Genomic DNA, 12,734 nt, shown 5'->3' with positions numbered 1-12,734 from the left:
TACTAGTGTGTGAGAAACGCTTCCCATTCCCGCACCGTCCGTGGGACAATGCCAGTTACGGAGATATGTCTCCAAATAGCACTCTTCTGGACTTTTCCATGTTCCGTTGGGCTGCTCGGAGCGGGAAGTATGGCCTCTGGAGCCTTAGGAGTCCTGGACAGTGGCCCATCACGACCGACGATGATGTAGGAAGTCTCAAGGATAGGAAGTATTTCTACGATGCACTGTTGTACGACAATGAACAGATGGATCTATTGGCCGACATCCTGCACGGTGGCAGTCAAGCAATGCTGAAGTTGTATTTCTTGGTTGTGCGAGAACACACCATCGGATCTGCTATTCCCGCCTGGATAATATGTCGAGCGTTACGCCTGAGCCCTAAAGGTAGACACGCAACATTGTTCTCTGAGCTGAAAGACGCACGTTTCCGCCTCGCTCGGGGACCGCCGCCAGAGAAACAAAATTTTTGGCGGACAGAGTCGACATCGGCTTTTTGGCTCGACAATGGGTGGTTAAGCAAGAATACGTCTGGCTTTGATAACGCCGCTGGGACTTTTCTGCTCGAGGAGGCTGTTAAACAGGACGACATTGACCTTGTTCGTTGCATCTTGGAAAATGATGTTGGACAAGTGGTGTACTTCGGATCCATACACCTACGGCCGATCACAAGGGTGCACTTTGCGGATGAGTTAATGAGCACGCAGGAAAGCCCGCTGGGTCGGGCTGCCTATGGGAACAACACTACCATGGTTGGAGTTCTTTTTTCCTATATCAATGGCACCTCGCCTTCAGTAGGAGCGGAAATCAAGGACTTCGACATAGATGACCTCTATGAGGAACTGGAAAAGCGAAACTTATGGCTCATGAGAGATCATGTTCGGGATCTGTGTCGTACAGGTACGGGATACCCGCGGATAGATATGCCCAACACCTCCAGTGGAGGGAGCGCTATTGTCACTTAAGTTCAGCAAGGAGTGGACTCCTCTTGGATGGAGTAAAAGGAACGAAACGTCCGCCTTAGACCCTATGTGGCTGTAGTGGGATATACCCCACATCCTGAATCTCCGGGCTGTTGCTTGTGTCGGCTGGAAGCAGACGTATTGCAACTATTCCTCAATATGCGCCTGTTTTTCGTTTACCTCCTACCACTCCACTTGTAGTTTTCCTATAGTTAGTCATCTTGTAACGTATATACTTTATGCTACCTGCAGGTATTCAATGGATTACTCTCCCTACCTTCTATCGTGTCCAATGCTAATTCTGGCAGCAGAGCGGAAGAAGTGCGGAAAAGAAACAAAGAACATCACGTGATAGGGCTGCAAGTCGGCCTGTGCAGGGCGCGGGTCCGGCGTAACATGAAGTCCGCAGCCACGACATCTCAACCAACAACAGTGCAATCAGTGAGAGCAGCTTAGGATTAACGACAGTGGAACTTCTCCCTTACCCATGCATGAAGACCGTGACAGGGATGACGTTGGGTCCGGGACACTTTCACAACCAGGACGCACGGCCTCCGCAGACTCACGTCCAGTCCAGAGACCAGACCATGAACCGAGCAGCCGCTCGTCTTCCGTGAGTGAAGTGGCGTCTATCCAACCGAAGTTCACACAGCATGGCCAAAACAAATAACGAGAGGAAGAAGGACGAGAAGGAGAAATGCAGAATGCCAATCTTACAACCGCGAGGGAGGGATCTGAGGGAGGGGCAGCTTCCACTGGGAGAATGCTTAACTCTTGTGACACGATTGAGCCTAAAAGACGGCAGCTCCCGCGCAAAATCGTACTCGTCAACCGGGTGGCCGAGAAAGCGTGTATGATGGAGGAGCTTTTGGGGTATCTGGGCCATGAGACGTACAAGTCAGAAACAGCTATCCCAAAGGTACTTGCGTTCTAACCTCGACAACGAGCTCTGTTGACATGCATCGCAGATTACAGACAAGTTGATGAGAAGAATTATCGAATGGTGCGAGCATGGGCAAAACAACGGCTTTGACACCATGGATTGGTCCAAACCTGTTATGGAGTGGACCGACGATTTCTCCAGCGTAAACTGGGACACGGTCCTCAAAATTATCGGCGTAAATCAATGTCCAAATGCACGATCATGCCAGATCAGCTGCTAACCTACTCTCATCTCAAGGCCGCAAACTACCCCGACATTTCATCACGCCTCCGCGCCGGCCACGCTACAGTTGCCCAAAGAATCACGGGCAAAACTCCGAAGCAGATTTGTGCGACGTTCGAGTTCGCCAAGGACTTGCTCTCAAATCTCGATGCTTCTGTCCCCCAAAGCGAGGTAGATTGGTGGACCATCAATCTTTTGTCGCCGCCCGGAACCTACTGGCCCACGCCCTCGCCAACGGACGTCTACCGTATACGTCACCTCCTACAGTACGTGCCTCTCAGCAGCGGCCACACGGTCCCTGCAGAAATCGCGCACCAAATCGTCTCGCTCGCCTGCAAACCACGGCTCGTAGAGCGCAGACGTCAGGAAAAAGAGCACCTGGAATCCAGCGACCTGAACATTCTAGCCAGCAGCGGCGGCGCCGAGGGGGATATCCATGAAGTCTTGGCGATGCATCTCTGCACCCAAAGCATTCCATATCCGAGTTCAGAGGCGGAGATCCCGCGGATGGTCCCGGTGCGCGCCATCGTCACGGTCCTGGTTAGGAACGACACGTGGGATGACACTTCGGAGTGCCACCCGTGGGTGGAAGTTAGCATTCTGCGGCCCTTGGTACCGGGGCTGGAGGAGAAAAGCGAGGCGCTTGAAGATGTGGTGGGCGGTCGGTGGATGGATGAACGTGATGCGAAGACGGCGCTCATGGAGAGAGGGTGGGAGTTGGTCGAGAGTGGAGATGGATGGCTTTCGTGGGAGATTTGTGAAATCGGCGACGTATAGAGCAAAGACTACTCGGAATACAAAGTCGACATGGAGCAGGAACATGGTCGGGAGTTTTTGGAGTTGATGGAACCTGGATGCTGTGTTGTACTTTGGTCTTTTATCGCTGGGGTGAGTTCTTGAAAGCCGTTTTGAATCGTCTTTGATTTGCTGACTATGTCATAGAAACAAAACTGGGGAGAAGAGCCCCATGCTGATGGTATTTCGAGAGCAACCGTTGAGATCGAGTTTAAAGTGCGATAGAGTTGAAATTACTAAGAAATGCCGTTATGCAACATTCGTGGTTAGTCCCAGAAGTGATGCGGATCACCTTTTGTAGAGTAGATAGTAAAAGGCGCCAATAGGGATGGAAGTACGGTAGGGAAATTAGTGTTAGTGCCTACACTTCAAGCTTACGCTGTTTGTATCCACAGTGACACGATGGGGGCGAATTTTTTGAAGCCAATCATCCGACGGCGTTGGGCAGCTCGCTGGAAGGTCTCCCGAGCACCGAGGAGCCCCACCAAAGCCGATGCACCTCCGTCATCACACAACAAGCTTAAACCCACGTCCAACGCCACATTGCTGCATACCCACCAACAACATCAAGGCAGCTTTCACACTTCAGCATCATGGCAGTTCAACTGCTCGACCTTAGCTTCGAGCACCATCCCGATGGCTTCGGTATCGAATCGCGCGCACCACGGTTATCTTGGCGCTTCGGTCAGGACCAGTCAGCTCCTGCAAAAGGCTGGCACCAGACAGCGTACGAGGTGGAGATATTCCGAGGCTCGGACTCCCAGGCGACGGAGTCGTACCGCGTGGAATCCGAAGACTCAGTGCTCAACCCGTGGCCGAGCCGACCATTGGGATCCCGCGAGAGAGCAGCGGTCCGAGTAAGAGTCTTCGGGACCAACAACGTTGACGGGCATCCGTCGGAGCCTGCCGCTACACCCTGGACTGACTGGCACGTGGCGGAAACGGGGCTGCTGGATCGTTCCGACTGGACGGCCAACTTCATCACAACGCTGATCCCGCAGCCCAAGGACAAGCCACGCCGTCCAATGTTGTTCCGCAAGCCGTTCAATCTCGAGTCTGTACCTGCTGGGCAGCGCCGGGCCAGGCTCTACATCACCAGCCTCGGCGTCTACGAGGCGCACATCAACGGTCGTCGGGTAGGCGATTTGCAGATGACGCCGGGGTGGACGAGCTACAACCACCGCCTGCCGTACCAGGTCTACGACGTCTCCTCGCTGCTTCAAGAGGGCGAGAACGTTCTCGCCGCCGAAGTCGCCGAGGGATGGTACGCCGGCCGACTCGTCTGGGGCGAGGGCTTCCGCAACTGCTACGGCGACACGCTGGGCTTGCTCGCGCAGCTCGAGATCCAACAGGATGGCGAAGTAGTTCAAACAGTCATTTCCGACGGCTCCTGGCGCGCACGCGAATCCGCCCTCATCACGAGCGAGATCTACGACGGCGAAGTCTACGACGCCCGCGAAGAAGAGCCAGGCTGGAGCAGCCCCGGGTTCCACCTCAGCACGCCCTGGAACCTCGCCCAACTCCTCCCCTTCCCCTCCACCACGCTCTTCCTCCCCGACGCGCCCCCCGTCCGCGTCACCCAGGCCCTCACCCCCCGCTCCATCACAACCAGCGCGACGGGCACCACCCTCCTCGACTTCGGCCAAAACCTCGTCGGCAAAATCCACATCCAATCCCTCACCAAACCCGCCGGCCACGTCCTCACAATCCGCCACGCCGAGATCCTGCAGCACAACGCCCTCTACACCCGCCCCCTCCGCGCCGCCGCCGCCACCGACACCATCACCTTTTCCTCCGCCCCCCTCACCAACTACTCCCCGCGCTTCACCTTCCACGGCTTCCGCTACGTCGAATTGTCCGGCCTCGACCCCTCCACCACCACCTCCTCCAACATAACCGCGCAAGTCCTCCACACCGCCCTCCCCCGCACCGGCCACTTCCGCTGCTCCGACCCCCGCATCAACCAACTGCACACCAACGCCGTCTGGTCCTTCCGCGGCAACGCGCTGTCCATCCCGACCGACTGCCCGCAGCGCGACGAGCGGCTGGGCTGGACGGGCGACATCCAGGTCTTCGCTCCCTCGGCTTCCTTCCTTTTTCGGACGACGGCGTTCCTCGCGAACTGGCTGCGCGATCTGGCGTTCGACCAGCGCGACGCGGGCGGGGTGGTGCCGATGGTGGTGCCGGATGTGTTGAAGGATAGGACGAGCTGGAAGGTCGTGCCGCAGGCGGTGTGGGATGATGTGGCTGTGCTGCTGCCGTGGGAGGTGTGGCGGGGGAGTGGGGATAAGGGCGTCCTGGCGGCGCAGTGGGAGAGTATGGTGGGGCATGTGGAGGGGGCGGTGAGGAGGGGGGAGGACGGGTTGTGGGATGAGGGGTTGTGGCAGTTGGGGGATTGGCTGGATCCGAATGCGCCGCCGGGAGAGCCCGGGGCCGGGAGGACGGATGGCGGGTTGGTGGCGGATGCGTATTTGGTGCATGTGACCGGGGTGATGGCGCGGGTGGCGGGGGTGTTGGGGAAGGGGGAGGAGGAGGGAAGGTATAGGGAGGAGTGGGAGAGGTTGAGGGGGGTGTTCAGGGAGAAGTACGTCGCGCCGTCGGGGCTGGTGGTGGGCGATTCGCAGACGAGCTTGGCGCTGGCGATCGCGTTTGATCTGTATGAGGGGTCGGAGCGGAGCGAGGTGCAGAGGAAGAAGGCGGGGGAGCGGCTGGTGAGGCTGGTCAAGCAGGCGAAGTACCGTGTCAGCACGGGCTTTGCGGGGACGCCGCTCGTGCTGCATGCGCTGAGTAAGACAGGGCATGTGCAGGAGGCGTATCGCATGTTGCTGGAAGACGGGTGTCCGAGCTGGCTGTATCCGGTGTCGATGGGCGCGACGACCGTGTGGGAGCGGTGGGATAGCATGTTGCCCGATGGCACTGTCAATCCGGGTGAGATGACGAGCTTCAATCACTATGCGCTGGGCTCGGTGGTGGATTGGCTGCATGGCGTTGTTGCGGGGCTCACGCCGGTGGAGCCGGGATGGAAGAGGTTTAGGGTTAGGCCGTTGCCTGGCGGGACGATAACGTGGGCGGAGGCCAAGTTTGAGAGCCAGTATGGGCTGGTGATTGTGAAATGGTTGTTGGAGGAGGAGGGAACAAAGTTCAGGATGGGGCTACAGGTGCCGCCGAATACCGAGGCGTTAGTCGTAATGCCTGGTGAGGCAGAGGAGGAGGGCGTGTGGGTTGGCTCTGGTGTGCATCAGTTGGTATCGGCATATGAAGCACCGGGCGAGTGGCCTCCGAAGGATCTCTGGAGGTAATTTAAGAATGGCCCTGGTTGAGAGGTTTTTGGATCTTCCAGACAGCCTACAGCGTTCTCGAGCCCTTGACAGCTATACGCATATCTGAGACATTCACGGTCTCGTAACTGAAATGCTCTTTGAGAGATCGAAGAGTTCGAATTCTAATAGTTGAAGCACCGTCACTACTGTTCGACACCGATGACCATAGTGAAATGTACATGCTGTGAAAGGCAAGCACTAAGTAAGGCTAACGCCAATAATCTTAGCACGGGCCAACGGCTGGAGAAGATCAAGTGTCAGCTAGGGCAAGCACCTAGTTCAGAAATTACGAAGCTCCATCAGATTTAGGCCCTAGTGATCAAGCGAGTTTCGAGTGGATCTGTAGTTGGAGGATTAGCTCGTCTGAAGTTTCGATTGTGAGATCTCCGTCTTGATCTGTTCGCCTGAAAAGTATAATTGGTGGACTGCACAAAGTCGCTTGCAAAAATGGGTCCGAAACGGCGTCAATGCTCCAACTAGATCTCCACACATACCCCGGCAAGCAGAGTCTCTTAACTGCTACAAGTTTCAGCACCATTATAGACTTCTGTCTTCCCCTCCAGGCTGCACCAGGGTACGATATTAATGCATCCAAACGGCACGGTAAAAGTAGAGAGTGGGGCCCATTACTCAACGCCTGGTGGGTCAAAATAAGCGCCCGACTGCACGGACCGCACGAGCTGCGAAGCTGTGCATGAGATGCCGGGCCCGTCTTGGATAAAGTCACAGGGTGCTAGTACACCCGGCGGCTAGCTCGGAGGAATCCTAATACAAAAGAAGTGATTGATCGTCACATATCTGACAGTCTTGGCGGCTGCCTGCTCTCAACCTGACGGATGGGACCAATGAGAGAGTTGCTTGAAATACCTTTTTCTGACAACCGAGTAATCCCCACGAATGAATCCACAGCGGCACAGCCCCACTAGGCGGATTCTGCATCAGATACGTAAGCGCGATGCTACGTGGCTGCGGCAGAGCTTTCAACAAAAAGATCATGAGCCTCAAGCTGAGCTGGTTCCGCACTCCCACCATAAGCAGCGCTTTGCGTTGACTCCATGTACGCTCAACCGCTTTCCAATCAATACCATCGCCGGATCTTGAACAGAGTGTCTCTGCCTTTAAAAATCGATGGCCTTTGCTAGTCGATTTCGAGTGCTTTTTTGAACTGAAATGCACTTCAGCCTAACCGAAGTCATGGCAAGACCATCTTTTGCGCTGCCGTAACTTGCAAACGCAACTGACATTCCATGTATAGAGTGATTCGACACTTTCGACGTTTCTTGCACTACTTTGCATCCTCCTGGGTCTTCTTCTCCTTCGACAAGCTCAAGAACCAGTCCGCTTGCACTCCACTGATCTCGTGTCAAATAAGAACCCGAATGATGCCACTTTGGACAAAGATGCAGAACCAAACAACGAACGAACATTGGACCGGACCAACGCGTGGCAGAAACAGACTTCAGACGCTGCTAATTTAAGGAACTTACGGAGCGATGAATATACTGTGGGGATCGTCACTGCCTTGTCTAAAGAGCTGAAGGCTGTCATTGCAGTGTTGAACGAGAGACACGGTCAACCAACCAACTTCCGAAAACCGGCAACGGACGCAAACAACTATATCTGGGGCCGAATTGGGGGGCATAATATCGTCGTCGTGTCATGTCCAATGAAGATGACCGGCAAGGTCAACGCCGCATCCGTAGCCATTTCAATGGTCCGCACGTTTCCCTCGATTCGTTTTTGCCTCATGGTGGGCATCGGGGGTGGTGTTCCCTACCCAGAGAAGGCTCCTGACGAGCAAGTTCGCCTTGGAGATGTCGTTGTGAGCGTACCATCTGGGACGACCGGCGGAGTAGTCCAATATGACCTTGGGAAAGTGGAGGTCAAGAATGGTGAAAGTTACTTCCGCCGTACAGGACAGTTGGACAATCCCCCACGTTCATTGCTCGCCGTCCTGAACACTTTCGAAGCGGAAATGGATGAATCCAGGCTTCAACGAAATATCAAATCTACGACAGCAAACATGGGCTCCAGGACCAAAACGTCATTCGCATATCCTGGAGCTGCGGCTGATCGATTATTTCGTGCATCATATTCTCATGAAACGAACCCATCCTGGTACTCTACCTTTCGCTTCTGGCCTGCTCGAACAACGCCTCAGCTCGAAATGTCGCCCACAGATTGTCTCCACTGTGATCCGAGACATGCAGTCAACCGTCTCAATCGAGACTCACCAGATATACCACGTATTCACTACGGTCTCATCGCTTCGGGAGACAGAGTGATAAAGGATGCAAGAGAAAGAGATAGGATTGTGAACCAGTTACAGGATGAGAATGTCGGCGAATGCTTGTGCTTCGAAATGGAGGCTGCAGGCCTTATGAACAGCTTTCCTTGCTTGGTCATCCGCGGCATCAGCGACTACGCTGACTCTCATAAGAACGACAGATGGCATGATTATGCTGCTGTGGTTGCTGCCACTGTTGCGAAGGAGTTGCTTTCTTTGGTGCCTGTGCCGGAGGTTGAATCAGAGCGAAAGGCTTCGGAAATAATCGAAGAGATACGTCAGGGTCAGTCATTTTTCATGGGGTTCTGCGTGCCACACACCTAAACACGTTTGAATGTTGTATTAATTGCTGTTCAGACCTTGAAGAGATTAGACTCCATACTTCCCATCTTCCCCAAGAACGGATTCAAAAATGGCTTAACCCAGCGGACCCATCAAATAATTACAACACGGCTGCGAAGCTCCGCCACGGCAACACCAACGCGTGGTTCCTGGAACACGAAGCATTCTCGAGCTGACTATTAGGGAGAAAAAGCCACCTTTGGCTCCATGGCACATCGGGATGCGGCAAGACAGTCCTCTCATCTACGATCATCCAGCATCTCTATCCAGATTGTCTCTATTTCTACTTCGACTTTCGTGACAGTTCCAAGCAGAGCCTCGACCAAGCACTCCGATCCCTAGTGTTTCAGCTCTATAGCACGAATGGGGACATGAACAAGGGGGCGAGGTGCATCCTCGAGAAGCAATGGTCTAATCACGGGAACGGAACAAGCCAGCCATCCACCAATTGCCTAATTGAGACATTTGACCGCATGGCTAGACAGCATAATGATATCAGGGTAATCATCGATGCTTTGGATGAATGCACTGCCGGTACCGGGACTGATGTCAACCTCAGAGCAGAGCTGCTGGCATGGCTCCGAAAACGGATCAAGCACCAGGGGTCCGACCATTGCAGAATTCGGATCATCATGACGAGTCGGAGCAATTTACTTGACATTACGTCGCAACTCGTCCCTGTGCTACCTCATGATTCGATCATCAGTATTGAAAACGAGTCCACCAAAACGGACATCCGGACGCTTATCCGAGAGCGACTGCAAGGGAACAGCGGTTTCTTGAGGTGGCAAACCCCCGAGGAGAAGCCATATCTGCAACATATCGAGGAGACGCTTTTGGAAAGATCCAATATCATGTAAGAACCTAAATGCAAATTCGCACATAACAGAATTCTGACTTCACTGCAGGTTCCGCTGGACTGATCTTCAGCTCAACAAGTTGGAGAGACTGGATAGCAAACACAGCATAAACAAGGCGCTTGAAAGTCTTCCCGAGGGTCTAGATGAAGTATATGCCCGAAGTCTTAACGAGGTGCAGGCCGAGCACAGAGAGGATGCGATTTTACTACTGCAACTCTTGTTGTACTCACAGAAGCCTCTATTGGTCAGCGAGGCTATACTCGCCATGACTGTCGATCCCAATGGGCCAGCGGGAAGGTGCATTGACCTTGATAAGATGATGTCAGAGGATATGAAACCGTTATTACCTCTGATATCGAACCTGGTGAGGATCGTTCAAATCTATACGCCTGGTCCGAAGCACGTCGAGATCGCACATGCATCCGTCAAGGATTTTCTGATTTCACCCTGTAACAAACACTGGCAGCAAAGATTCCAGGAAACCTCTGCAAGGGCAGATATCCTGCGCAACTCTCTGGCATATCTTGGAACAATTGGAGTAACGCACGAGAAGCCTGAAAAAAGTCTCTTCGAATACATGAACCAGCACTTCTTCCCCCATGTGAAATTCACAGCAGTACAGAAAGAGGCCCATGAACAAATCATTAAGTTCTTCAGCTTGAATGGCTTCAAAATCCAAGGGAACATTGTTTCGATGTCCGCCGACAAACGCTTTGCAGGCCCTCCTCTATACGTCTCTTCTGCCTTAGGTCTCACGTGGACTGTCGGGCAGTTGTTGAAGAATGGAATTGATGCAAATGAGGAAGGGGGCAATTCCATACTTACCGAAGCCCCGGCCGCACCATACTACAAGGAGCTTATCACCAAATACGTGTCCGAGGATCTCGAAGTACTCGGCGTCTATCCGAAAATCGATGCAAAACTCGGGAATGCTCTGTGTGCAGCTTGTAATAGATGCCACGAGGACGTCGTCCGGCTATTACTTGACAATGGGGCTAAAGTCAAAATGGCGCTCGATCTCGATGATGATTTCCTTCGACACGCGTACTATCAAGATTCCCTCGGAATTGTCAAGATCGTTCTTGAGCGATGGCCTGACGGCAATGTCAAGGGTCGACACTTGGGTCACGTATTGATAACAGCATGTCGACATCGTCTAAGAAACCCAGAGTTGATCCGTGTACTCCTTGACAATCAGACTGATGTCAACATGTATGACTGCCATTATGGAGCCGCTCTTCACGCGGCAAGCTTTGAAGGTCAAGACGCTACCGTCCGGATGCTCATAGACGCCGGTGCTGATGTCAACGCTAAAGTACCGGAACGGGATCAGGAGACTGCTCTACAAGCAGCATGCATTGGCAACCACAAGGAAATAGCCGAAGTTTTGCTTCAGAATGGTGCGGATCCGAATATTCAGGATGGTTATCATGGAAATGCGCTTACATGGGCGGCATTCAAGAACAATAAGGGAGTAATTAGATTGTTGCTCGACTATGGAGCGAATCCGGATTTAGTTGGAGATAAACACCGAGAAGCTGTGGAAGAGGTTATGAGGGGAATGGAAAACGAGAAGAAGAACAACGCGGCGCTCAGGGATACCTCTGTAGGGTGACAGGAGAGTGGTTTACTCCAGAAATTCAATGGATCCTCCGAGTGATTGTAAGCTACATATAAGCGAGGCGATGTGGTGATCAATTGTCACTTACCCACTACTGAGCAGCCGCAACTCGGCTTTTGAAGTAACTATAAGTGCTTCAGCCACGTATAATCCCCAAATCGCCATGAATTCTGTCGACTAAAGTATAGACACAAGCTAGACTACGACTCCGGGCTTGTCAGCGGCTTCCTCCAATAATTCCTCAAGCCCCCTAAATTTCAGACCCTTAAAGTACTTCTCCCTGTGCCTTTCCACTTTTCCCGCTGGAAAAAACAACGCTTCGCTGTGGCCCATGATTTCGTACATCGCCGCCACAAGACTCGTCTCACCCTGCCCCGCCATGAGTTGCTTGATGCTCTGCGCGAGGGATTTTGATTTGAGCGTCCACTCGGGATCGCGGCTCTTGACAAATTCCCACAGCCCGTACCAAGTTGTTTGGGCGCCGGAGATGCATGTGAAGGGCTCCCAGTCGTTGGGGTCATGGTTGAGCAAGACGGAAACCGCTCTGGCCGTGTCCCTTCCGGAAGTGAAATCGACAGTCTGGGTGCCTCTTCCATAGAGGGTGAAGACCTTGTTGTCATAGTCCTGGACCCAGTATTCGCCAAGGTCGTGGAAGTACCGCTGATTCGAGGGAAGAAGATAGTCGGACATCCAGCCTTGGCAAAAGCACGTCCATTTGATGTCGTCTTGGCTTCGAAGGGCGTCCAGGATGGGCGCAAGTGAGTTTCCAGTAGCGATTGGCTGGTCTGGGACGTCCTCGACATTGCCACCCCAAACGGACGGGATGAAACGCTTGCATCTTGGAGAGAGCTTGCAGGCGTCGATCAGAGCCAGTTGACAAGGTGTAAAACCGGGAGTACCGTCTTTGATGGCACAAATGACTGCATCGCAGTCATGGAGGTGAATCTCGAGGTCTTCCACAGAATAGTCTGTAACGCGCTGAGAGACCCCAAGTTCATCGAGGAAGGCTTTGGAGGAGCGGGTTATAACAACGATTTCGTGACCTTGTTTTGGGAGTTCATCGATGAGGTAGCGAGCGATACCGCCGGGTCCAGAGATGGCAACTTTCATAGCGGATGAACCGAGGATATTACTCCAAAAGTGTTGAGGATTTTGGATGTAGGTATGTCTGCAACAGTGATTCAGAGTTCTTTTGCAATATATATAATTGTCTTTCCCCTGTTCTATCAAATGTCCGAGTTGCCAGAGGGATTGTGAACCTGAATTTGTAAGCTTAACGTGATCGGGAACAATCACATGAGCTTTTAATTGATAAGTTTAACATTATATTCGGAGCGGACCACGGGAGTGACAGTTCCGAGCTGGTACACGGAACGTAGAGATCC

The 12,734-nt window shown here is 53.2% G+C and overlaps 4 protein-coding genes across 4 annotated transcripts; 3 read left to right on the top strand and 1 right to left on the bottom strand.

Moving 5' to 3' along the window:
- Positions 1-1,546: 1,546 nt before the first annotated feature.
- Positions 1,547-2,901, top strand: LTHEOB_10399 (Sulfur metabolism negative regulator; the record flags this gene model as incomplete). Its single annotated transcript, XM_035507039.1, has 4 exons — positions 1,547-1,572; positions 1,758-1,878; positions 1,928-2,077; positions 2,140-2,901. 4 exons carry the CDS (start codon positions 1,547-1,549, stop codon positions 2,899-2,901), a joined length of 1,059 nt encoding a protein of 352 aa, XP_035367936.1.
- A 611-nt stretch (positions 2,902-3,512) lies between these two features.
- On the top strand, positions 3,513-6,218 carry LTHEOB_10398 (Bacterial alpha-L-rhamnosidase; the record flags this gene model as incomplete). The annotated part of the gene is made up of 1 exon (XM_035507038.1): positions 3,513-6,218. The coding sequence occupies one exon, from the start codon at positions 3,513-3,515 to the stop codon at positions 6,216-6,218; it is 2,706 nt and encodes a 901-aa protein (XP_035367935.1).
- Positions 6,219-9,500: 3,282 nt separating this feature from the next.
- Positions 9,501-11,343, top strand: LTHEOB_10397 (Ankyrin repeat protein; the record flags this gene model as incomplete). The annotated part of the gene is made up of 2 exons (XM_035507037.1): positions 9,501-9,724; positions 9,777-11,343. The coding sequence occupies 2 exons, from the start codon at positions 9,501-9,503 to the stop codon at positions 11,341-11,343; spliced, it is 1,791 nt and encodes a 596-aa protein (XP_035367934.1).
- A 201-nt stretch (positions 11,344-11,544) lies between these two features.
- LTHEOB_10396 (uncharacterized protein) lies at positions 11,545-12,459 on the bottom strand (the record flags this gene model as incomplete). Its single annotated transcript, XM_035507036.1, has 1 exon — positions 11,545-12,459. The coding sequence occupies one exon, from the start codon at positions 12,457-12,459 to the stop codon at positions 11,545-11,547; it is 915 nt and encodes a 304-aa protein (XP_035367933.1).
- Between the last annotated feature and the right edge of the window lie 275 nt (positions 12,460-12,734).

Source organism: Lasiodiplodia theobromae, assembly GCF_012971845.1.
Source record: "Lasiodiplodia theobromae strain AM2As chromosome Unknown scaffold_38, whole genome shotgun sequence".
Taxonomy (NCBI): domain Eukaryota; kingdom Fungi; phylum Ascomycota; class Dothideomycetes; order Botryosphaeriales; family Botryosphaeriaceae; genus Lasiodiplodia; species Lasiodiplodia theobromae.
Note: the sequence above shows the minus strand (reverse complement) of the source record. Positions and strands in the feature narration are given on the sequence as shown.